We start from the raw sequence: 27153 nt of genomic DNA, 5'->3' as shown, positions 1-27153 counted from the left end.
GGACACTCAAGCACACACACACAATCAAACAAGTTCATAATGAAATGCTGTTCTATGTTATACATTAGTGTCACTTGCAATGTAGAGTAAAAATGATTAGATATGCACATTTATGAAGGTGTTGAGTTTAGCAGCCATACTACATAAACTTCAGAACAGGTAATCCACCTCAAGCTAACCATGTTTGGGCCTAGCCAGTATTTGGATGGGAGACTATCTAGGAAAAACTTGGGTTGCTACTGGAAGAGATGTTGGTAAAGCCAGCAGAGTTCCCATATCATTGTCTGCCTCTAACTGGCTATCTCTCTCATCCCTTCACCACCTAATAGCTACTACCTAATGTGTGATGAGTTTACTAGCATAAAATGGCTGCCATTGCATCACCCATGTGAATGCTACACATTGATGGTGGTTGAAGTGGGTCCTCACTCTATGTAAAGTGCTTCAAGTAGTGAGAAAAGTGCTATATAAATATAGTGTCTTCTTTTTTCCTTCCAAAAGATTGTAATTATATGTGGGACACTAGTGAACTGATTGTATTGGGTGACAGAAGCTTTGAATGGATATGGTATCGGGAGATGTTGGCAAGTTAATCATTTTAAACTGGGCAAATGTTTTCACAACCAGAAATGTAATAACAAATAAGGAATAAATACAAAGAACTTTTGTGAGAATCCACAATTTTGGGCAACCAAGAATTGTATGGCTTGACTTTTGTATTCTCAACCCCATGATGCCAAGCGCAGCACCTAGCAATGGCATAGCAATCAACAACAAATAACTCTGAACACGGGGGTGCTCATAAGTAAAACAACATGCCATCACTGAAAACATACTAAGTTCAAAAACGAATGTGACCATGAGATTCATTGACTTCTAAAACCCCTAAGTCTTAATAATTTTTAGAAACGGAGAAACTAAAAAAAATCATAAGCAAAAGCTTGATCATTACAACTAGTAATAAGTTATACAGTGCTCAGACCAGTTATGCTTACTCCAATGCACACACTCCCCCCACCCAAACCCACAAAAATAAACTCACATGGGATGTAGCGGGTCCACAGCTCAAGTCAAAAAGGACACTTTTTAAATAAATGGTCGCCGCACTCATGGCTTAAAAAGAGGAGGCGTGGTAGTGTGGCCGGTGTAGTTACCGGGTGATTCGTGATGCGGACAGTCCTCGCTTATGTGCAAAGGTGAGGAGTCGTCTGCATCAGCAATTCTTCCTGGGAGCTGCTAATTGCCACACCTGATCCACGTCCCCGTAATAAATAATAGAAGTACAAGGCGGATGGGAGAGAGGAAGCAAAGAAGAGTGAGAAAAGAACGGGAATGGAGATTAATGGAGAAACAGACGGCAGGAAGGAGAAAGCCAGAGCGGGAGAGTGAGAGCTGGCTCATGAAGGTTTAATGCAGACGGTAGGATAGCCCAGAATGAGTGTTTGGCCAACTCTTGGAGGAGGCAGATTGGAGCTGGAGTGACCGGCAGAGGGGTTGACTGGCTGTTGAAGGAAGCGGAGTCGAGGAGGCTTTGGGCATGTTGAGCCCCAGCGTGAATGCCCTGGCCGCTGGGGGACGGAACCCAAGTCTCGATCCTGCTGGAGCTCGATGTAGCCGGGGATCAGAGGGCTACCGGACCAGAATTTATGGGAGCTGCATTTTGTTGGTGAGGTGACTCCCCTGTTGTTGCGGGACACACTAGGGGAGAAGCAGGGGAGCTGCCAGTAAGGGAGAAGAAAGCACCGGAGTTTTAAGAAAAGACTACTTCCAGCCATTGTTTTTAACCTCGTTTTAAAAAGATTTTTCTATTGTGTTTTTAACCTCCATGGATTCACCTGTTTTACTGGATCATTTATTTAATGACTTATTTGAAGCACTGCACTTTTTATTTGGACACTTTGTTTTTGATTTTGCTGTTTTTAATAAAAGTACTTCATACTTTTTACACCATCCCCTTACATGGTTGATGCCTTCACTGCCTAGCTCATCGGTGACATTACCGACGGTGTTGGGTTCGAGGGCTCCCGTAAGATGGGAGCATGGAGCAGAACCTGCATTGTCACATCACACGGCGGTAAGAAATTGTGCTGATTTAATCAATTGAAATAGAATTGCATTCCGTAATTTTAAATGTTCAAGAGCATTAATGCATTGCCACCTGTTACAGTGCAAATATCTAACCTACTTTCATCACTTACCTACTAGCCTGGCTTGCGTTGACCCAAAGACTGTGATGGGTGCATCTCTGTCATAATCCCGGAATCCACCACTCCGCTGAGGTAAACTGGCAGGCATGTTTAAATTCGTACGAACATATCTACCTGGAGAACACATAAACCTACAGTTCAGCCACATAAACAGAAAATGTTGAATGCGAGGTAGAAGCAGCAAATGAACATTGGTTGGGTGTTGTTTACAGCTGCCACCTCCCTTTATTATGAAGATGCCAAGTTTCACTCAGATGTGGTAGGGCATGCTAATTGACAAAGGCTGATTTTGGTCTCCTTCAAACATAAATTTTACAGATGTTCTATAAAGAGTCGTAGGATGTCTAAGCCTGTCATGGTATCTAGGAATGATCAAAGCCTAATTGTACTCATTTCTTGATAGGGGAATGCAATGGATAAAAGACTGAGGTTAGTGCTTACATTAAACTTGAAACAGTTAATATGAATCTGCGGTGGACTGGCGCCCTGGCTGGGGTTTGTTCCTGCCTTGTGCCCTGTGTTGGCTGGTATTGGTTCTAGCAGACCCCCGTGACCCTGTGTTAGGATGTAGCAGGTTGGACAATGACTGACTGACAGTTAATATGAATAAAAGTACTCCGATTTGATATCTTTGTTAAAAGTATAATGTGGACTAGTCAAAATGTAAGAAAAACAGATGTGCTACATGTGAAAATTAGAGGTGAAAAAGTTAAAAAGGAAATTAGCTGGTATAACACTCTTGCCCCCCCCAAAAAATTGTGTGAATGTTGTAGGTGAGGATATGGAATAGGTAATTAGTATGCTCTGTCAGTAATACTTGATGTGTTTTGAACCTAGTTTTGTTAAACTTGACTTGCTTGTATGGAATATTATTTGATTTTAATAAAATCAATAAAATGCAAAAAAAATAAATAAAATAAAATAATAATACTTTATTAGCAAACGGTATTAGGAAATCAATAGTGGACATGCTTCCCAGTCAAAACAAATCAACCTAGCCAGGTTTTTATACTGAAAAGCAAACTGGAAGAGTGACTTTCCAGTCATAAATAACCCAACAGGTCAGCTCAGGTATACTGATGCAAACAGGGGAGCTTCCAACTAACTGTACACATACATTGGCACATAGCCATGTAAACGCATTCTTAGTGCATCTCGACCTGACCAGAAATGTCAGCAAATTCAAATGGATTCTGGACCCAAAAACACCCAAGAAACCAAATCACTGACTTGCTAAGATAGGGAGATGTGAACTTCCTACATCCAGTATTTTTGCTAGTTTGAAACTTAGAGAAACTCAAACGGTTGGGCGTTCCTGGTTCAAGAGAAAGCTGTCATATTTCAGGTGAATAACTGACTGCCACTGAGTTTTACTGATGCTGTGTGAGTGTAGGTACACCAGATGGAGAATCTGCTAATGTTTGTACTTCAGGAAGACACTGTCTTTCCCATGCACTAGTATGGAACTGTCAACATAATTAGATACTGCATTGTCTTCAGAATGATTAATGGGGCATAGTTCTTACCTTTCACATCGAAACACTGTGAAAGCCAGTGCTTTCCAAATACAACATCCATCCTTTCACCATGTCGGCACACAAATAGGCAGCGCTTTGGCATTTGTGTGTGAGGGTTTAGCCGCAGTACCTGCAATATAAAAGGAGCATTCATGTAAAGCAATTACTCAACAGAAGGATGCTGGAACATGAAAAACCACCAGATAGAGCCATGGACTGAAAAAGTACCTCTGGACAGAAAAGTACCTCTTACCAATTATGTATACCAACTTCTTTCATAAATTGTGACAAAATTATTTTCAGGCAGAAAAGGTGAAGTGCCACATAGACTCATCTCACCTTTTCTATTACAGATAATAAATCAAATGATTTTATGCTAACTAGACTAATTAAAATTCTTGAAAATATTTTTTGCTTATTATTAAATTAGTAATAAAACAAAGATGGCTAGCCTGCACACAAGTAACGCTGGACAATGACATATTGCTTCCTGAACACTTTCTGGGTATATCTTATGGATTTCGGGTTGCTGATCACAAAAATCACCATTAGTTTTTCCTATATATACTGTACTATATACTGTTTCTTTGCGCTCACTTATTTTTGTGATTTCCTCTCATAAGTATACATTTACAATACCACCACTACAACTGGAACATCTATAGTGATCTCAAAGTAGTGACACTGCCATTAGGAATTGCAGCTCGAATATACCAAGTACTATTGTTTCAATTGTAAACAGGAGAGCCGTGCTCATTACAGTAAAAAAAGCAATGGGCTGCTCTGTAAGCATCTGGTTCTAGGGCAGAAAAATGTGGCACAAAAGCCACTTGCCAACCCAGCAAAGATACTTTTGCCTCCTCTTCATATAAAAATTGGAAAGACCGGAAAGCAATGAACAAGGAAAGTGGAGGAATTCAATATTTGAGACAGATGTTACCACAAATAACTGATGCCAAGATAAAGGAAGACATTTTTAGTGGTCCACAAATCAGACACATCATCAATGACAAATGGTTTGAAGATCTTCTAGTGGTGCCAGAGCAAATTGCATGGAAGGCATTCAAGGATGCTGTTGAGAAGTTTCTTGTCAACCACAGAGCATGAAACTACATCCAGCTGGTTGACAACATTAGAAAATTAGCAATATTGGAAAGCTGTGATGAGAACAAGCCATTCAACCCAACAAGTTCATCCATCCTATTCACCCAGGCGGCCCAAAATAAAATCAAGTTAAGATCTGAAGGTCCCCTAAGTCCTGCTCTCCACCAGACTACTTGGTAATTTATTCCATGTGGTGATGGTTCCTTGTGTGAAGAAAAACTTTCTAACATTTGTATGAAATCTGACTTTAACAAATTTCCAGCTGTGTCCCTGTGTTCTTATTCCAGAATTTACTTTAAAGTAACAATTGAAGTCTGCCACTACTACTCTGATGCCTTTTCAATAACTTGTATTGAGCATTTGTTTTCTCATCAGGCAAACTGACCTCCCTCAAAATTTGAAAGAATAAATCAATCAGCAACCAATGTTGCATAAAATGTTTCTCTGTTCTTAAACAGACAATAACAAAAAATCCACAAAGATTTTTGAATGAGAGTTACATAAATGTGAGAAGTTTGTATAGTACATTGAAAATGAACTTTACTGACAAATTCTTTGAAGAATATATGTTCTAAAATTCAACAAAATCAGCTGAGTGGGATCTAAGTTGTTTCAAAAAGACAGATAAAAGACCAGACAGATATATTAATAACAATAGATTTTTCATAAAAACATTTCCACTGACCATTTCCTGGGTAGAGGAGGAATGGTTAAACAGCCGTGAACTGTTCAGCTATCATGTTCAAAAATGTTTTTTTTCTTTTAGTAAGAACAACATGGAAAATGAAGGAGTGTCTATGGACACAATTGTCTCTCTTCTGAATATATGTTCAGCAATAAAAACTAATGGGATAAAACAATACAGTGACTGTATATATACTGGGTGTATGTGCAATAAGTAAAGTCTGTCTGTTAGCAAGTGCTGCAACAGACTGACACCTCATTCATGGCTGGTTCCTGCCTTTAGCCCGGTGTAACAGGAATAAGCTCTGGTCAATGGATTTAGAGGTTTCTGAAAGAGGGTGCACTGAAGGACTTCTGATACCATCATAAGGTAATACATTGATTACTGGTATTGTCTCACAGCTACAGAAGGCTGCATTGACTGTACTGAAATCCTAGCTCAGTCACTGTTTGTGCAAAGACTGCCTGTTCTTTCTCTGCCCACATACTGCAGGTTTCTGCAGGCACAACTATTTTTCCTACATCCTAAAAATATGTAGGGGAAGGTTATTGGTGATGCTAAACTGGCCCTAGCGTGTGTGTTGGTGTTAGATGGATTGGTGTCCAGGGTTGTCTCCTGTATTTGCCTCCAGCTGCTGAGATAGTCTTTACTTCCTCAAAAAGTTGTACTAGAATACAGCCATATTATACTAAAATGAATGTCTTTCCAGGACTGAAAAATCACTGGAAAGTTAAGGTTGCAGGATATATTATGATTTCTATATATTTTTGGCAGGTTTATCTGTGAGTTATTTCACAGTTAATGTGCTTCTAAGTGGTTCTTTATAATCCAATTATGAGGAATCCAATTCAAAGAAACATTCATTTGTTCAACTGTCTGTCACCCCAAATCGTAATTATTATAAAGTGGCTGGTCACAGCCTTGCCAAGGGTGACCTTATTAGTGTTATACCTCTGTCATAATGGTTGTATTACCTGCACGACAGAAGTGAGGGAAGGATCCTCTTCTATGTCAAGCAAAAGTATAACATTCAACTGGAATACAGCAGGGAGGCTAGCGGTTAGATTTTAAAATAAAGCCACAGAGGAGTAATTAAAGTGGAATGGGGGAGCACAAAATCAAGTAATGTCAATTGGGGTCATCTAGGAACAGTACATAGTACACAGCAAAATCAAGGAACTAATTATTGAGTTTTGCTGCACCAAGGAACTTCTACAACTGGCCACTATTCAGGGAGTTAATGTGGAGGTGGCTATAAATACTTGGGGGTCCACATCAGTGACAACCTAGACAGGACTAATACCACTGAGAAACTATATAAGGAAGGGCAGAGCACACTCGTTTTTCTTAGTAAAATGAATTCATTTAATATGAGTAATGACACCCTTTAAATGTTCTATAATTCTGTGACAGCCAGTATGCTGGGTCAGTAACACCACTTCAAGAGAGGTCCACCAGTAACCAACAAGCTAATAAAGAATGCCTGTTCAGTTATGAGATGCATTGTTGACTCAATGAAGGTAGTAGAGAATGAAGGCAAATTTGTTAACTATTATGAGCAATGCTGCACATCCTCCCTGTGACACTAGCATTGAGCACATTTATGCAACAAATTAACCAACAGAAGTGTGTCAAGAAACGCTACTGGGGCTATGTCAGTATGTAAAGACAATATGCCTTTATAATGCTGATTGTGAATGTGCTCTTATCTTTAGCAAAGTCAGACATTTTCTTCTTTTTTGTAATTGTTGTATTTGAGGTAGGTAGCTGTTTTATGTTATAATATTTCTTGAGCTTCTGTTGAAAGGTCCCTCTTAGGAGAAACAGTGTACAGTAATAGCTATATATTTCTGAGATTTTTAATATAATTCTGTCAACTAGTGGACAGAATTAAGACAAAAACCTGAAAGAGAACAGTAATATGAAATTTTGAGAAGATAGAAAGGCAAGTGAAATTTACTGGTAGGTGGACAAGTCAACTTGTTTAACCATGATGCAACAACTTAGTAAGTGTTGCCTAACAAACATTGCATGCATGATCTCTTACAACAATCAACATGGGAAATGCAGACCAACATTAATGCTATTTAATTACAGCATGCATGAATCAACGCCAAATGGATGTTCCTGCTCACACCATTGGGTAAGATGTTGCCAATTTGGGTTTAGTCACCTGATCACAAACTAGTAACCAAGGAAACAAATGTAACAAAAGCGCTGCATTCCTTGATCGTCTCAAGCCACTTTAAAAACTTTAAGTTTTAAATTATTTGGTATGCACAAAAGTCCTTCGACCTCATTAAGAGAACCTAAATAATGTAACATTAGGATACTTCAAGTGTCCTTGAATGGGTAGCATAGAAAGTGCTTGCAACTCCTAAGTACTCCATTAGATGGCACCCCAGGCTAGTTCAGAAGCTCATGCGTACCTGCATTGGCTGACAGATCACACTGAGACTGGGAGACTCGGCTGGGCCATGTTCTTCTAATAGCTTGCCATCCAAGGCCCTGTCACTCATGCCAAATCCTATTGGTGAACCTAGGTTGAGGAACGAATAAGACCTGGACAAGGAAGTGAAAAAAAGAGATGGTAAAGACAACTTGGCATCAGTGCTAAAGTAAGTTCTGCACCCACACTCTAGGCTAGCATATAATCCAGGCCTGGGACAGCAAACTAATTTACACCCCCTTAAAAGGTTGGCAGAAAGACAGCTGTGCTAGAGACCTGGCCCTTTTAAGGAAACTATTGGGGGAAAGGTACAAGGAACCTAGGTTAACTGGGAGAAGGTTAGCTGTTCTCTATAATGATATTAGGGAGAATGGGTGAAACCAACTAGAAAGGGTTTGAGCTTTCCCCAGATGGGAACATAAGAGGCAGTGTGTAGCAATGCTTGATATTTTTACGTTATTACTGCAGTGTGTGGACACTGAAAATAGGACAGAATGGGAGCATTTGTTGATACTTCAAAGTTCTTATATTACTGTAGTGTCTCTGGTGATACACAGCATGCATAATTGGCTATACAGTGTTTCCCCTCAAACACAGTACAGAAAAGCGTCAGGCTCAAAACCTAATTGAAGACTTTACAGTATATTGGACCTTTGCTTTTCAGGACCAGTGTTTAATGAGCAGTATGTAGAGGAAACAACCAAATTCTAATGAATCCCATTAAACATAGAAAACACAACAGAGTCAGTAAGGAGAGAATGAGATGCAAAATTTCTGAGTGCACTAGTGGCACTGTGGTGCAGTAAGGAACAATCTTGCTCCCCTTCACTCCGGCCATACTCACTTTCCATAAGTCACATAACCCACTAGTACTCCATTTCTAAAAAATAAATGTCAACAATTTCATTGTATTGTGGTCTGATCTGATAAGGCACCTGTGGTAAAAGTGTTTGCCAAATACAATAAATAATCATTTACATCATATCTCTACAGAAACATGTGGTATGTCTTATCAATGGAGGTACAATAGAAATGGATGCCACAGTGTAAGAGCAGCACACAGAAACACCCTCAGAAAGAGAGGAACACCTGCATTTACAGGGATGATACATATTATTATTTCAATACAGAACAAATAACACTGCCAGGGGCCTGTATGCCCTATTTGTATGCTAGATGCCCTGGAAGGGATGTACACAGGGGTTCTTGGGAGTTTGAAATGTGGCCTAGGCAGAGGCATGTATTGTTCCCCTTGGATACCATATTCTTTTCCTATAAGGAGGGCCAGACAGTTATAATGAATGCCTTGCCCTCTGTATAGAATAAAAGACCTCTACACTGACATTTGGTCCCAAGTACGAAGAACAAGGAGCAATTAGGTAGAAAGGCAGCAAAAGAGCTGTGAAGGAGACCTGGCCCACTTAAGGGAACTGACGAGTGAAGGAGTCAGGGGTTGCTACAGGGAAAACCTGGGATAGGATTTAAAGTAACTTCAAGCTGAGATTTATGGAATTGGGGAAAACAGTAATCAGTAACTAGCGGTCAAGTGCTGTGAGTATTGTTTGGGGAGGGGGTCAATAGGGTTCTGAGGAACTTATGGGAGGGTCTGGGCAGCAAACATTAAGATAAGCAAGTGGGTAAGTCACAAATCCTGGCACAACATGACTTGAATCCATGTAAAGATGGTCCAGGGATTAAGTAAGATTTGCTTTGATTTTATTACTTTTATGGCCCTTTTCTTTGTTCATCCATCACTTGTGGTCCTTTACTTAATAAATATTCATTAATATACACATTGGCCTCCTAGGTGTCATTCTGGGTTGGAGGGTCACTATAGAGATGGGGCACGAGTGTCACAGATAAAATTTTCACCTCAAATATTGATCTTTATTTCATAAGGCATAATTCAAGACAATACACATCTCAAAGTAATTTACAGTCCTATTTTTATATAAATGTCTACAATTAATGTGCACGCAGGATTAGTGACATGATGATGGCCACATAGCAAGTCAGTGCTGACTTCTGAACCTGCACATTTCTAACTTTCATTTAACACTAGACCATACTGTGTAAAAAAAAACAAAAAACAAAGAAACAAAATACTGGTTACATTACTTGCCTTTATTACCTAATTTCATGGTGCACAACCCTAGATGATACTGCATTTATAAAATGATGAGAAAGGGGTCACTCCATTAATATATCAGACAAGGAACTGAATTCAGTCTTTCATAACATTTACTCTTCGTCAGCCTGAGCTTAGCAGGGTACAATTCATTTGGTATATAAATTGTAGAACACAAACCACTTATCTAAAATTTATTTGTGACAGAATTCTAACTATGAACTAAGTCATCAACCATTGGTCTTGCTGGGACTTCTAAGACCATTTTGTGGAAAATATTCACTGATTTTCCAGATAGCATTGAACTAACAATTATCCCTAATCCTCTAATGGCACTGTTTGTTGTAATCCTCTTTACCATACTATTTGCTTGTTGATGAATCTTACTCAATTGGAATATTCCTAACCCATTCTCTATAATTCATTGGGAAAACAATGTCTTATATTATCTATAAATAGAAAAAAAAAAAGATTTTTTTGCTTTGAGCAGTGGTGCAAAGTTTCTTCAAATTTGGTGAAAAATTATTAATACTGTTCTATATAATAAGTCTGCCTGGCCTCTTCTGCTAATCTGCCTTTCTTCTTGTGTTTTCTTATACACGAGAAACCATTTTATGATGAGCATGTTGTTCACAAGGGGGAGGGGGTATTACATTTTGATAATAATTCAACAGATCTCCATTTTCAGTAATGTTGTAATGATTTGTGTTTTACTTATTACCATGCATCCTGTGACCCTGTAGTTAGGATATAACGGATTGGATAATGGATGGATGGATTATTACCACGCAGTCTTTAGGTTTAATTGAAGTCACAAAAACATAATACAGTATTTATATTGCCCTCCCAAGGAGTATCATCCCAAATTAATTCACACATAACATTTGGTTCTTACTGGAAGAAGTTCACCTGAAACTTAAATATCAGTTGATTTTCAAGCCTGATTGAATGAAGAAACCTGCCATATTTAATATTCTCAGAAAATCCACATACACACAGTGCTAAGTACTATAATTGTGGATCTGTCCTGAGGTTGGAGGGGATTTCCCAACACTGAATACTTCCAAATATGAGATCATAAATCATGTTGACTCGTAAGCCAAGGGACCAAGAATTCTGCAGATAATGATTTACAGAAAAGTGCAAACAGGAGAGTTTAACGTGACCAGTAGCACAACAGCACCAGAAAAGACAACATAGGATGCAAAAAATAAATAACCTAAACCTAAATAAATATTTTTGGTTAAAACTATACTACTGTATCTAGTACTGAACATTTCTATAGTCTATACTTACAAACAGAGAATATTTCTATGCTTAATCAGCTTATTTCAGCATGTACCCCTAGGTCAGTGTTTCTCAAATTTTGTTTTTTTCTCATAACCCAATTTTGTCTTTTTTGTGTCATCAAGACCCAGAATTGCTTGGAGAATCGACGAAGCAATGCTGTTTGCTTTAAATGCCCACAGAAACCCATCTAAAAACACGGCACAAAGTGTATGTGATCCTCTCCTATTTAGTACTACTGTGAATCACAACTCTGCACAACCCAAAATTGGACAACACATGACCCAAAATGGGTCACAACCCATAATTTAAGAACCTATGCCCTAGATGATCAAAGCCAACAGTGGCAACTCGACAAGAATCACACATAATGAATAGAGTTTAATCATCTATAAGATACATTTTTTCATTAATTTACAGAAAGCATAGTTTAACTCAGTTAAAAAAAAACTATACATTCACACTGTACATTTAGTCCATTACTAAATCTATTAAAAATGTATCAGGAACAAGAAACAAATTGTGAAGCATGTCACCAAGTGCCAAGATTTACTGGATCTTAAGTTTTGAGAAAAATCTGCACTCAAATCACACTGAGAAAAACCAGCACATCAGTCACTTTTGACTAACTACTCCTAATCCTCTAGTATCATTATTTTGACTATTCCACATAAGTGTGGGTGGTCTATTGGTTATGGGACCCTTACAAGTTATTCTTTTCTCCCTGTCCATTTGACTGCAACAAATATTTTTAATTGACACTGACAGTTGCTGGTATAACTATTTTTTCTTAGGTAATTAGTCTATTGCTACTTGTAAATAACTTTGAGCTACATTTCCATATAAAAACGAATTATATAAATGAATGTTGCTGTTGTAACATAAAATGGGGCAAAATTATGCCAAGAAAAATTTATTGTGCTCTCTAAATTGCTTGCTGGTTGTCTCACCCTACTCAGCTGGTTGAATCCAAACCCATCCTAAACAGCTTAATAGAAGGATATATTTTTTTTACCTAAAATTAGAAAAAGTCAGATTTTGGTTATCATTGCTGCCCTGTCTATCATTCTGATGGTGGACTCAATGTGGAAACCTCTTTGTATTTCGCCACAGACAATGTGTATTACCTGAGTGCTCGAAAGGGACTGGATGATCAGTAGAAAAATGGCAGTCTTTTGCTGTTCTGTAATATTGGACTAATTTTTATATATTCATACTTTTTGATTCATATATTAATATTTTGTTGAAGGTGCTACAAGATAATGAAGTTCAATCGCCACTGCTGCATATCATTCAGTGATATATTTGTAAGCAGGAGTTGTATTTGAATACTTGGCATTAGCTCAATCCCTTTCAATGTGGGAGATGGATTATGCAAAGGATGTATCTTGTCGCCTCTTCTGTTTGTGATTTCATACAAATAAAATAAACATGCAGCTAATTTATGAAGAGTATGACATTTGGGATCTTATACCTGTATCTCTAGAATATTTAAGGAATATCACACAGGTCTACAGATATAAACAACCATTTCTTACCCATGAAAAATCCAGGTGTCACACTCATCTGCCCGAAGGATGTAGTTCTCTGGTAAGAGGCCTGAGCAGCCAGTGGTCAGTGAGGTACCATAGATCCAGCCCTCACTGGTGGTGGTCTGCTCCATTGGTGACATGAAGATGAAGTCTCCTGGCACCAGCTCTAGCTCATCTTCATTTTGAGGTGTGTAAGGGTACATCACTCTTAAAGTCTGTAAGACAAAATAAGAATGATTTGGAGCAAACAGCAAGTGAAATAATAGCAGCTTATGGATTCTCTGCTTTATTCTGCAGCAGATTTATTGTTTTTTAAGCAGTTATTAAGAAAATTGCATACGCACTAATCCATAGTTTGAAATTAGCAAAGTTGAGCAAAAAATAAAAAGTGTAGATCATGAACTGCACAACCTCTTGATTATGAAGGACATTAAAGGCAAAGCTTCAAAACATAACATAGCATTATATAAAATTCCTATCCCCACTTAATTCAATTTAGGGTCTCGGGAGAAGCTTAAAAACAGATTACAGATATTTTAGACATAATCAACGGAGCCGGTATCCGTCAATAAGGGCGCGCACATAAAGGCGACCTTCAAAAGGGCGACCTCAATTGGGCGCGGCGAATAAAAGCGCACATAAATAAAAGCGATCTTCAAAAGGGCGATCTTAATTGAGCGCCGAATAAAGGCGCGCGCAAATAAAGGCGAGCTTCAAAAGGACGACCTCAATTGAGCGCCGAATAAATGCGCGCGCAAATAAAGGAGCGCTTCAAAAGGATGACCTCAATTGAGCGCCGAATAACTGTGCGCATAAATAAAGGAGTGCTTCAAAAGGGTGACTTCAATTGGGCGCAGCGAATAAAGGCAAACGCAACAAAATTACAGAAAATTTATTAGATAAAGGCAATGATTGAACGTATAAAAAGGTGAAAGCAAGAATATTAAAACATCCAATTAATTAATGCATGAACTTCTAACGAACTACTTCTAAAGAACTATTTCTAAAGCTCTCTATATTTCATTGTTTTCAAAATTACAGAAAATTCGATTAAGGCAATGACTGAACATATTTCGTTGTTTTCAAAATTACAGAAAATTAGATTAAGGCAATGACTGAATGTATAAAAAGGTGAAAGCAAGTTACACTTGAAGCTGTTGATTATGTGCAATGCCACGTACATATTCGAGATGCGGTCTATTAGCATAATCAAGGACAATTAATTTAATTCGCTCCGAAGGTCATTCTTTTGAAGCGCTCCTTTATTTGCGCGCACATTTATTCGGCGCTCAATTGAGGTCGTCCTTTTGAAGCTCGCCTTTATTTACGCGTGCCTTTATTCGCCGCTCAATTGAGGTCGCCCTTTTGAAGATCACTTTTATTTATGTGCGCTTTTATTCTCCACGCCCAATTGAGGTCACCTTTTTGTGCGCGCCCTTATTGAATAGAACCAACGGAGCCTGCTTGTGGTCACCTATTTAGTTACCTTCTAATGTCATAGTCTGCCAACCAATGCATTTTGATTTTACACATTCCCAAGTGCTCAAGGTACCAAATAAAATGTTTACTCTGGCTTCTGCCTGTGACTTCAAAAACTCAATCTCATTTGGAAAGAAAGGGTTTTTTTTGCTCTGAACAGGTTAAAGTGCTTGCTCTTTTAACTATGCTAATCATGGGTGATTCCTGTTGCTTATATGGCATTATATCTAGCCATATAAGTAATGGAGAGTGTTATGTTCTCTAGGCAAAGATGACACACTCACTCAGAAGGGCAAACTTAGATGATTTGTGATATGGAAACATGCAATGCAAGAGTAAGATTTAAGAACATTTATTCATGTGCACAGATATTCCATAAATCATTCCTGGGAACTTAGTAAGTAACTGTATGTTCATATTCAGTATTATTCATGTTTTTCATTTCACCAGTGTCTTCAGAATCATCCAGCCATCCCTGTTAAGGGGTAAACTCAGTGATATGCAAGTGGATCAGCCTATGGTACCTTGCATAATGGACTATCTGTAGAGCAGATCACAGTTTGTGAGACTCAAGGACTGTGTTTCTGATACAGATATGAGCAACACTGGACCACCACAAGGAGCAGTATTGTCTCCTTTTCTTTTCACTCTGTATGTCTCAAACTGTAAATATAACACCAGCTCATGTTACTTGCAGAAATTCCCAGGTGATTCTGCCCTTATGGGGTGTATCGCTAAGGGGGATGAGACAAGAGTATAGGAGTTGGGTGGAGAACTTTGTTTCTTGGTGTAAAGAGCATTTTCTGCATCTTAACATAGGGAAAAACAAGGAACTGGTTATAGACTTTCACTGCACCAAAGAGACTGTATGTCCGGTCACTATTCAGGGAGTACATGTTGAGGTGGTGCACTGCTACAAGCACTTGGGGGGTTCATATTCAATGAGAGGTTGGACTGGTCTCTTAAAACAGATGACTTATAAAGGAAAGAACAGAGCAGAATCTTTTGTTCTTAGGAGACTGTGTTCCTTTAATGTGGGTAGTGACATTCTTCACATCTTCTATAACTCTGTGATGGCCAAAGTGATTTTCTACACTGTGATGTGCTGGTCTGGTAATATCATTTCAAGAGGGGCCCACCGATTTAACAAGCAAATTAAAGGGCAGGCTCAGTTATGGGACACACTCTGGACCCCTGGAAGTAATAGCAAAGGAGAGAATTAAAACAAAACTAAGTGCCATTATGAACAATGTTACACATCCTCTCCATGACACACTATCACTGAGGACTTTCAGCCAATGAATCATTCAGCAGAAGAGTGTCAAGAAATACTATGGGGGCTACTTTATATCCCTGCATAATGCATCACTGTGGATGTGACTGACAAGTCAGAAGTTTTCTTTCTTTTTAAATTTTCTTCCTTTTTAGTTTTTCTGGTGTGTGTTCAGACCATAGTGTGTGCATGTACATATATATGTATATACTTATCTATTTATGTATTTATGCATTTAAAAAGCTTCTATAAAAGGCCAAATTCCCCCCTTGGGGACAAACATTCATTTGTCTCTTTATCTTTCACACATTTTTATAAATGAGGTCCTAAAGCATGAAGTGGATGGAGTTTCATAACAAAATTAGTGCTGTCGTAAGTAAGTGGGGTGAAACCTACATATAATTGAACAAGCTACAAAACTGTGGAATACAATCTACATAACTGTGGACTACAAAAAAGAGACTTTAATAACTGAGAAGCAATAATTGATAAACAATGGAATATACAGTACAAGGAGAGCTCAGTTCAAGATAAAATAGTGGAGAGGTGAACTCCTCTGGGTATAATCACATCCAGTTTACTGTAGCAGCACCTTGAGCAGACATGATGAAGACTTTTGACTTCAGGCAATTAAATGTTGTTAAAGTTAGACAGCAGGTAGCCAAATTTTGTATGGAGGGAGGGGATGGGAGATTTTGTTGGTGGTTTAAAGTAAATAACGTTGATACTACCTCATGATTCGCAAAACGGATGTCCCTAGAGAAAAGAGCTGCCACCCAATCACAGCCCAACTTGATATCAATAGTCTTGGCCAGTTTCTCCAGAGTACCCAGATGGTTAGCTTGGAAGTGGTATGCCAGGGTGACATGGAGTTGTTTCTTATGTGGTTCCACATGGACATCTGGAAAAAAAACCAAGTAGTTAGAAGACTTGGAGGAAAACAAAACCAAATAAACCATGAAAACCAACTAACTGCTGTACTGTATCAGAAATGGGTGTTGCAGAGACAGCAGAAGATTCTCAACTGGTGTACACAGAAATGGCCCAATGGAATTTTTTTTATTTTTTCCTTGTTTAAATGATTTTCATTATACAGTATATTGTTTTAGCTTTTCCGATTTTAAACTTGTTTTTTCAGTATATTCATTGTTTCAGCTATTAATGTAACTTCTAGTTTCTATTGTGTGGGAGACACTTCTACAGCCTCATGTCACACTAAAATGGCATCATTACAATGCCTTCAAACATCGCACGCCCCATCTGAGTGCTCGCGGGAGTTCCCATCCCTCCCTATCCCTGTTTCTATTTCTATTTCTGTTCCTCTACGCTGACTCTTACTGTGCCAATTTACAGCCAACAAATAACCTAAAAAGTATTAATGTGGGATTTGGGAGAAAACTGGACTGCTTGGAGAAAAAAAATCTATACAGGAATTGACAGAATATACAAAGTCCACACAGATGGTGCCTGCAATTGAAAAAACATTCTGGAGCAGCTCCTGTCTGTGTCCTCTGTTTGGAAATAAACTAGTGATCATGGCTTTATTATAAAAAATGGATTGCAGCTATCTCTAAGCTTCAAAACCTTATTAAAACTTAATTACTTGTTTGCTAATTTCAAACAAGGTACAGCTCTTGATTTCCATCATGCTACACACATTGTGTTTACTAGTGAGGATAAGGGGTGAATATGACTGTGACTATAAAACAAAACCAAGATTTGGTATAGTTTGTGCTTTGTTATTATTTAGTATGCTTTGTAAAGCATGGTAAAAGAATAACATTTTTTCAGTAATTGCCAGGAACATGGCCCCCACGTATATAATGGAAATTACATTCTTGGATATAGCAATTTCACTTGCAAAGTGTACTTGTTCTATAAAGGAACTAATACTGAAGGACATTCATGTGGGTTGTATGATTATTTCAAGTACAAACGTTCCCTGTTTTTATGCTAATCTTGTATCCATTACCTGTGGTTAATTATCCCACCACCTGATTTTTGTTTCATTCTTAGCACCAAAAAATACAACCATCAAAAACAAGTTTTGCTCAAAATACTAACTAGTATTATTATATAAATGGCACAGTAGTACGGCGGTTAGTGTTGCTAGCTTTGAGCTACAGAGACCTGGGTTTGATTTCTTTCTCAGTCTTTGCAAGTCTGCATTATGATCACTAGACATGTGATCAGAATTATTGTAAGCTAGTAATGAAAGTAGGAGATGATGAGTGACAAAATGACAGTCAGGAAGGACCAAGTAACCAAAACTAAAGTAGCACAGCAAACTTGACTGCTGTAAACAGAAGAAAGTTGAAGCCCAACACAAAAAACTCAACACACAAAACTAACGTTACAGCCAACCTTAGAAAGTAATTAACTGTTGATAAGAATCAGAGGTGTTTAAGAATATCCATCAAGGGAAACTGGACCTGCTGTGGTAGCAACAGTGAAGACACTAATAGCAGCTCCCGCAATAATGTGAACAGGGATGTCATAGTGTGTGGTCAACATGGCACCAATTAAACAAATAAAACAAGGCGGTAATGCAAAAAAACAATCTTAAAGCAAAACTGAAAGCCAAAACTAATGTGTAAAAAAAAAACAAAACTCCAAAACCAGACACAAATACACATATAAAAGTGACTAAATATTGCAGTCTGTAGTTTGTACTGTATGTGCTCCCAATTTTTGCATAGTGATTCTATGGCTAATCTGGTTCCCTCCAATATCTTAAAAATATGCATGTTCAGCTTACTGATCGTTTCTATGAGTATGTGCATGAATGTGCTCTTTCATTGATGGATGCTATGCCTGTTGTTGATTCTTGCCTATGTGTCCTGCTAGAGTAAAGCTTCATTCTCCACTGCACTGATTTGATTTGATTTGTTATATAAATGGCACAGTAGTACTGTGGCTAGTGTTGCTAGCTTTGAGCTACAGAGACCTGGAATACATGGAACTGAAAATGGATGGATGACATGAAATTCCATTACTTCAAAAACACTGGTACAATTTTGTCAGTTGCTCTGATATTTCTCAGAAATTTGGAAGCTTGACGTATGCTTCCTTAATGCAAGAAAATCACATTTGCATGTTTGCACAAACTCTGGTATGGCACCTAACTATTATCCATCAATTGGATGATCAATGCAGGACCACATTCACAAATTAAGAGTGATGAGAATAACATAAATACACAATCCAGCAAGTACATTCTGTAATTGAAACCTGTTTCCAAACAATGCAGTGAAATCATGCCCCTGTCCCATCACGCACCTACCTGCTTTGCAGGCAGCTTCTGAGGCAAAGTCAGCAGCAAACTTTTTGAGCTCCTCGGCACACTGCTCCTCAACAAACAGCCCAATAAAGTTGGAGGACGTATAAAGTTCCAGAGGCAGAGGGACAGGGAACTTGCTGCGCCACTTGATTACGACACTGTGCAGGGCATCACATAGGGCATCCACTTTGCCGTCGGCACACTGCAGAACAAAATCATACTTTAGAGCTTCTAAGGATCTATTTCAAACCACAACCCCAAACAGCAGTCATCTCTAAACAATTCTTCGAGGCCACATGAAGATAATCAGTGACTGCTTTTATTTTAACTTGTTTATACAAGTGATTGATTCTACCTAGTCTGCACATTCAGAAATATATTGTAGTATTTTAGTTATTATTCCAAAAATTGATAAATCTTTTATCTTATTGTCACATCTGTTAGTACAAAATAGGGTCTCTCTATCAAATACTCAATATTAAATTAGGTCTTTTCTGTTTTATTTACCTTTTTACTCTCTCCCTGTTTATGCTACCCTATCAAGATATTTTCAATTGCCTTCTTCAAACTTAAAGTGACCATTTAAAAATAGAGATCCTTGGTCATTTTTTTAGATTTGCTTCTGGCAGAATAAAAAATTTCCCTTCCATGCATGTCACAGTACAGCAATAAATGGTGCTGTATAGATTACATCAGATGCGCACATGCATAAATACACATTGGTATTCCTTGTTGTCTGCATTACCAGTATGACATAAGACAAAATAGTTCTTCACGTGCTGTTGTGTAGGTTAAACATGAAGACAGAAACAATAAAACTGTCACACATTAGAAGTATAAAAGGTAAAAAACAGATGAAGGCTTGAACATAACACAGTCAATTCATGGTGTTTGAGGCATGCCGTTCTCACTCTGCAGGCTCACCCTATGCAGGAAGTCACAAAGCCAGATTAAATTTTAATTTAACAGAACTGGTTTTACACTTAGTGATATAAAGGTAATTTGAACTAGTCACTGGTTGGGTATGAATTAATGAGTGTGCCATGTACCAATGCTGCCAGGATAGTTCACTGCTGCCTTTGATCCTGTAGGGGGAAAAGTAAGTTCAGGAATTGGATTGATGGCTACAGAATTACATCTGACTTTTTGTACTTTTTACACTAAGAAATGTTCTATGCTAAACAACAATGGATAATAATGTTATTATTGATTGTAATGTTTTCAATCTTGTTTTGTTCAGCACGTTGTAATAATGAACTATATGAAATAATTTTGATGGTGCTAATTAGGAAAGATTCTAGATTCTATTAAAAGAAAAAGATTAAAAACATCAATTTTCATGAGGATTTGAAGGATATATTGCAAGGGCAACCATAAAATCAAGGAACACTCATTAAGAGCAATAGAACTAAAACTTAAGCAGTATAGTTGGTTGATATTAAACATAAATATTAGAAAACAATCCCCATATAATATCTAATTACTTGATTCTTCAATTTGATTTCTTTCTTTCTTTTTTTTTTACAATGAGCATGTCAGTTAGTGATATTACGTACCGATAAACTGATAAATTCCAAGACTGTCAGGTTGAGTGGAGCAGGCTGTTACCTGAGATTTATATTATTGTTACTTGAAAAGCAGTTGTACTTGACACTCATTTTATGCAAACTTATTAATAACTGACACTTCATTCTCACATTCAAGAACCTTAGTTCAGTGAACATGCATCATGAATGCCCAGATAAACATGAGTCTAACATTCTTGTCCTCAGCAAAGTTTTCACATTTCTTATTATGCTAAATGACTTTTGCACTCCGCCAACTACTGCTTGTAATGTTACAGCTATAAAAATGGCTTGCTGAATATTGAGAAAAGGCTCTGTGCATTTTTAACAAGTCCTGAGAGTCATTTAAGACTTGCAAGACATTCTATGCCATTTTGCAGGGATTACCATTCAGTTATTGACCAGGCTAATAAAATGTCCACATACACAGTAAGAGGAAGCTGCGTCCTCTTTTACATATACATCTCGAAACATTGCCAGGTTAAATTCTGCAGCAGCATTGGATCAACTTTCCTAAAATTTCTAGTCAAGGTCACTCATAGCTTTTCCTGGTAAGTTATTTGTGAATAAATCTGTGTGTAAAATGGGCTGTGAAAACAGAAAAGATAACCTCCACACTTATTTAACTAAATCACCAGGCTCTTACATCATTTAACACTGGCTTGCTAACGTTGCATTTATCCATGCTGATCAAGTAAGCCAAATAACACAAAGAATCTGCAAACTGACATTAGTGCTTCTCTTACTAGCTGCAGCAGCAGCAAGAACCTTAACTAGAAAACAATCTTAGCATATCATGCTGGTCTTAGTATCATTACATGGCTGCTTCTGTTCCTTATGATTAATTTTAAAGTACTTTTAATTGTATACTAGCTGTCCCCTGCTGCTCTGCCCGCATTGTAGTGAAACAGCAGAAATTTTAAAAATCAATACAAAAATTTTAAAAAATGTAATAATTTGTATTGAGAAGAATTTATATTGATTGCTTTGGTATCCGAGGGCCTCTTGATATACAATATTTTTGGTTTAGCTATCAGGGTCAAGCATGTAGCTGTGATCTCTTTGCCAAAAATGTAAAAAGTTGGCAAGGTATCTCTGGCCAAGCGGAAGGTAGGTATGCTCCAACATCAAACATTGGCACTGTATCTGATCGTGTTCAGCTCTGATGGGAGAGTGTACCTCGTGTGGGGAGAAGAGCTTGTGGCCGTGATATCTGTGCCAATGAGCAGGTTCACTCTAAAACACATGTGGCTGCGATCTCTCTCTCAAAAACATCAAACTTTACTCTTTAACAATCTGTAGATGATAAGGTCTGCTTAACAAACAAGTATCACTAGCTAAGCGGAGGCAAGGTACGCTCCAACATGTGGTGAGAGGTACAGCGACTCAAATGAAGGCTGGTGCGTGAATAAGGATGGCGCCGTCTGAGTCCCTACTCCTGAAGTTCTGCCTCCTCCTCCCCTCGCCCCACAGCATGTCTCTCGGATTTGCACAAATAAATCGGTGCCACAATCAAACTATAATACTTAGCGCAATGAGAAAAGTTGCAAAATCAACCGGAATGTTCAAGCAAATTGTAGAAAAAAACCTGATCTAAATCCATTAAGTAGTTCTCTCGGAAAAGCGGACAGAAAAACAGACAGGCAGATGTTGGATTTTATATACAATACATAGAGATAAGACTCTGAACAATTTAGCATTTTCCTAAATTTTGGAGTGCCTGTTATCATTACATTCCTAATATTAACCTTAGATCCTCTAATACCTGTTTACCTCAATTTTCCCAGAGAGAAGCATAATAGAAAAGGTGGAATACTTTACCATTAGGAGTACACCAAGCTTGTACAACTGAACACTTCACAAATGTTATGAAAGCCCATCTATTGTTCAGCTTTTTCATAATTTTTTCTTCCAGTCACAGTCGAGAAGTAGTGACTGGCTTTTATCATACAGTGAAATGTATTTGTTGCATTTTATAGAGTAGTTACTAATCATTACTTTGAATGTGGTGCTATCAATGATTGTTGATATATTTACTGTATATTTATTTTTGTTAGAATGTCCAAAAGTGGCTATGTGGTCTTTTTGACCAAGAGCTTTATTTTCTCCAGTCTCCTTACTGGCTGGAAATTTTTCTTCATGTCCTCCCTGACCATTTTGAAATAGCACTTTATCATTTTTACATTTTTTAAAAAACATTTGTAAATAACTGTTCTCTAGTTTTCACTTACTATTGTAAAGCCACATAAATAATTTTTTTTTGTAGTTTGATTCAGCTGCAAAGTACTGCTTCTTCTAATAGTTAAAAGAATATCCACTCTTCCTGTCATTTTTAACTCTAATAAAATCCTTAGCTAAAAGCATTAATATGCAAATACGCTTTAGTTCTGTATGAAGATAGCAGAAACAGTGATGATTAAGAATTGTACATAATTTACACAGCCGTTGACACATTTATGTATGTAATTGTTGGAGGGTGGCATCACCATCACTGCGGTAGCCTGATGCAGGTCCTTCAGCAGAAACATTCAAATTACTGCAAAGACGGATGTGACTCTGGAAAGGAAACCTCTCCTAATGAAGCAATTGACATATTGACATACTGGATAAATGATTAATTTCCATAAGTTGAGCTAGTAGACTAGTACACAACTTCAGAAAATAAAATCAATTGAAAAGCATAAAACTGTGCCTTGGACTGATGGAAACTTAGTTAATTTTTATATTGCACAGGCATGAAAAGCACAGATGAGTGACAAAACTGGTCACTACACTTTAATCATTGTGATCATTGTGACAAAATTAATGAATCAGACAATAATGCAAAAGAGCACAGCCTTAACTCAGAAGTAATGGGAAAAGGAATCAGAAGAAGTCCTGGAGGAGTGATACACAATGAATAAAAGGTCTGGATTAGGTGAAAGCATGGTGCTCATTACAAAGGGCAGCATACTCAAGGACTCTGGTGGAAATTAAGGGGAAGTGCATTTAAGACAAATAACAAATTACAGAGTCGTGTGACTGAAGCAGAAATCTAGACCAGTTTCAAAAAGATTTGAATGAGATATAGAAGGACTGAATGGTCTCCTCTTGTTTGGTAGACTTCTTATGTTCTGGAATGATTCATAATAGTAGAATCATGGGTGTGTTGTTTAGAAGGCCCACCAGAGGGCACATTGCTACTGATGTTTGCAGCAGATTATCTGACCATAGGATAGGATGGGGTTTAAATGATGGTCACTGCTAGAGTCAAATCAAGTCAAGAATTGAGAGGAAAGTTAAGGTATACGTTAAACATGAAGGGACTAAACATCTCATATAGGCTGAGTGCATCTGGGAGTTCACCAAAAGGACCTCTGTACTGTTAATAATAACAGGTAGATCTGCTCTGCACTGCCTATCCTGATGCCCATTAAATGAGGGGGCTCAGCACTCTGTGTGCTCATTTTGATGAAATGCTGAAAAGCATTCTGAGAAGAATTTGTACTTTTTCTAAACATTTCATGCTAGTTTTCTCCAAGTTTCCCACAATTATAAAAGATACTTTTAAGATGATTGGTGTCTCTAAATTTCCAGGAACAGAGAAGGTTTACATCATACACCAAAGCCACAAGAAACAAAAAAAAAATCTTTCCTATATAGGGTTATCTAAATTGGTATCTCTCGTATCCGAAGTTGCAATTATGAGAATCGTGCTCTTTTTCAGTTTTAAAAGTTTTATATATTTTAATACACAGACCAACAGTATGCCTCCATGTAAGGAAGCTGTTACCTACCACTCACCTCTCAAATCTAACCTAGAAGATCCCTGGCTGCCTGGTTGTTTACAAAGTTACTCCAAAAATGCTGACTTTGTTATATGCGGCAGCTTTCTGGTAGCCCTTGCTGTCAGCTCACTCATAAATGCTGGTAGAGTTGACTCCACTCTGCCTGTTAGTGTTAGGTCTAAACAGAATGCCCAGCATGTCTTGGCCCAGCAAAAAGAGATGACTTTGGTTTTCTTACATTTTTTGGTAGTATGAAACCTGAGCGACCAACACTAGCATTCAGATCCAAAGGCATGGGAAAAGAGCTGAAAGACAGTGAAAACTAACTGTAAGACATAAAATCAGGGAAGAAAAGCAGTTGGTCTATCTATAGAATGAGAAAAGTAATTATGAACTAATCTGTTATATTTCTAATAAATTTAAAACAGGCCAATAAACATATTTAGAATTACTGCATCTCTACTCTTGCAGCCTAAATAAAGGTTCTGTGTGGAGTCGGAACTTGAGTTTACATATTCTTCCTATTTTCTATTCTGATTTTCTTCCCACATCCCAAAGATTAGGCTGAGAGGAGATTCTAACTTGCTTCACGATGGACCGGCACCCTTGCTCAGGGTTGGTTCTTCCATTGTGTTTGATGCTGCCAGAACTGTCTGAGCTGTCTACGATCCTAAAATTTGATCAAGCAGATTCAGAAAATGCTTGAATTGGCACAATACTTTAAATTCTATCAAGAATTAGATGAAAACCACACACACATCCACACACCTCACGGTATGACACCAGAAACTATTTGATGACAGGAAATCTTGGTTTCACTTCAACATGAAATGCAAACAAACACTGGAGATAAATGCACTCATTGTTTTACACCTCTTATGAAAAAAATGAATAAAATAAAAAATATTTATACCTTTTTCCTCTTCAGAGTCATAATGGAGAATGTTAAAGACCTGCCTTGGCCATGAAATTTGCACTATAATAATCATAATGTGAAAACTGCAAGCAGTCTACATAGGATCCTTTTCATGGAACCTCTTGTTTAAATAACATTGCAGAATAATTGAGAAAAAGTAAAAAAGAACAAACATTTTCTTTTTGTACATTGTGATTAAAAAATTAAAAAAATATGATTTAAGAAAACACCTTGCACTTCAGAGTGGCCAATTAATAATAATAATAATTATTATTATTATTATAAGATTTCCTTAACTTGCTTCACCAGTGTAGAGTTACAGGATGCAAAGACACAAGCTGAGCTGGACTCCTTTTCAACTTTTTACTGACTTTATTTTGCATCATTTTTTCGCTTCATAGGTGTTTTGATATATGTCAAATGTATTTTTATTGTTCAAAAATGTATTACACATTCTATTATAAAATATTATAATTATTTCACAGTTTATTTTGTTGCCATCTTTGCTCTTATTGGTCAACTCCATTTCGATTAGTGTGATACATTGAAGTACACAGAACATAGTATCACTGACCCACCAATATAAATGTCACCCTGGGCATTACAAGGTCATCTGAGCTTGTGAATGAATCTCTACATTTTGAAATGTGATTTTTAATTTGGGATCTTCAGTTAAAAAGAATTAGGGCTTTGATTTACAATAATGATTACAATGATGATTTTTGGTTTTGATAAAAGTTTTAAGACTGATTTTGGTTTAGACTTTGGCTTGAATAATGAGTACACCAGGCCGACTGCATCGAATCCTCTCAGACGAAACCTGGAAACAATGAGGAATGATTTAAGCACATTTATGTTAGGTAGAAAGTCCAGTGGGTGGTGGGTGGCCTTTTGACCTTGAAACCCCTGCAGATTGTGTTTGTTTTTCTCAGCTTAACTGGAGTGGGTTTTTTCTATTCGTTTTTTCTGTCCTTCTGGTCATCTGACTTATTTTAAGTCTCTAAAGATGAGTCTGGTGATATGATATTGCATATAAGGATGCTACTCTTCTACTAATTATATATCTATGTTTCATAAGATTGTATGGGTTTATTTATTTTTATGTTATCTTTTTCTTTGTTACATATTCATTATTATTTTTACTTAATTTTATTTGATGTTTCTTTAACTATTTCTTTGACATTGTGTAATGAACTTTGAGCTACATTCTTTGTATCAAAATATGCTATAGAAATAAATGTTGTACTTGTTATCTTTTGGTCACTTACCATTAACAGGGTGCCAGTTCATCAAAAGGTGAAGAACAGACCCTCACTCCCTCATACATAAATTACATAAAAACACCTATCATTAAATCCCCTCAATCCAAGGCAGGATTTCAGTTCAGGTCAGAAAACCAATGGAACCAATCTTGGACAAGGCACTAGTCCACGGAAGGGCAGAAGCACACACTCCTTCAGACTGAATCAAATCCAAGTTGCCAGACACCCTATCCCACATATCTTTTTAGGAATGTTATTCATGGTAGACAAACGGTAAGATTCAAAACATGCTACTGTGTGTCCTGAAAAACTGAGTTCTCGCCTTTATACCACTTGCATAAACTAAATTAAAAGAAAGAGTGGATATTGTAGCCCAGGGCTTCTTATTTAGGCCATCTTATACAAGAAAGTCAAGTGGCTCTTATACACAGCTTGTGTGCTGGTAAATGGATTCCTGATCTCAACACTATTTTTTTAATGTCCAACTTACTAGGGTCACAATCTGCACACGACTGTTCTTTTATTAATCCTATACCACCTTACAACTGTCATGGACACTAAGAGGACTGAGAATGCCCTGAGGAAGCAAGATAGAGAATTTAACTAGGAGATTAGAAAAAAGAGCTGGAAAAATCTTAGTCAAGAAATATGCTGAGTTAGGTAGGTGAACCAGGAGATAAAGTTCAAACTTTGTCAAAACCA

The 27153-nt window shown here is 37.6% G+C and overlaps 1 protein-coding gene across 1 annotated transcript in view; it reads right to left on the bottom strand.

Moving 5' to 3' along the window:
* Positions 1-27153, bottom strand: part of LOC114658164 (ubiquitin-associated and SH3 domain-containing protein B-like) — a 254146-nt gene that overhangs the window by 40049 nt on the left and 186944 nt on the right. Inside the window, exons 4-9 of the mRNA XM_028810246.2 lie at positions 18945-19143; positions 16393-16562; positions 12916-13124; positions 7943-8075; positions 3734-3854; positions 2199-2321 (exon numbers count right to left, since the gene is read on the bottom strand). Of these exons, the coding sequence (XP_028666079.1) occupies positions 2199-2321; positions 3734-3854; positions 7943-8075; positions 12916-13124; positions 16393-16562; positions 18945-19143 (955 nt within the window). The remainder of the gene's footprint in view (positions 1-2198; positions 2322-3733; positions 3855-7942; positions 8076-12915; positions 13125-16392; positions 16563-18944; positions 19144-27153) is intronic.

The sequence above is a fragment of the Erpetoichthys calabaricus genome, chromosome 9, assembly GCF_900747795.2.
Source record: "Erpetoichthys calabaricus chromosome 9, fErpCal1.3, whole genome shotgun sequence".
Lineage (NCBI taxonomy): Eukaryota > Metazoa > Chordata > Cladistia > Polypteriformes > Polypteridae > Erpetoichthys > Erpetoichthys calabaricus.
This window is presented reverse-complemented; position numbering and strand designations above follow the sequence as displayed.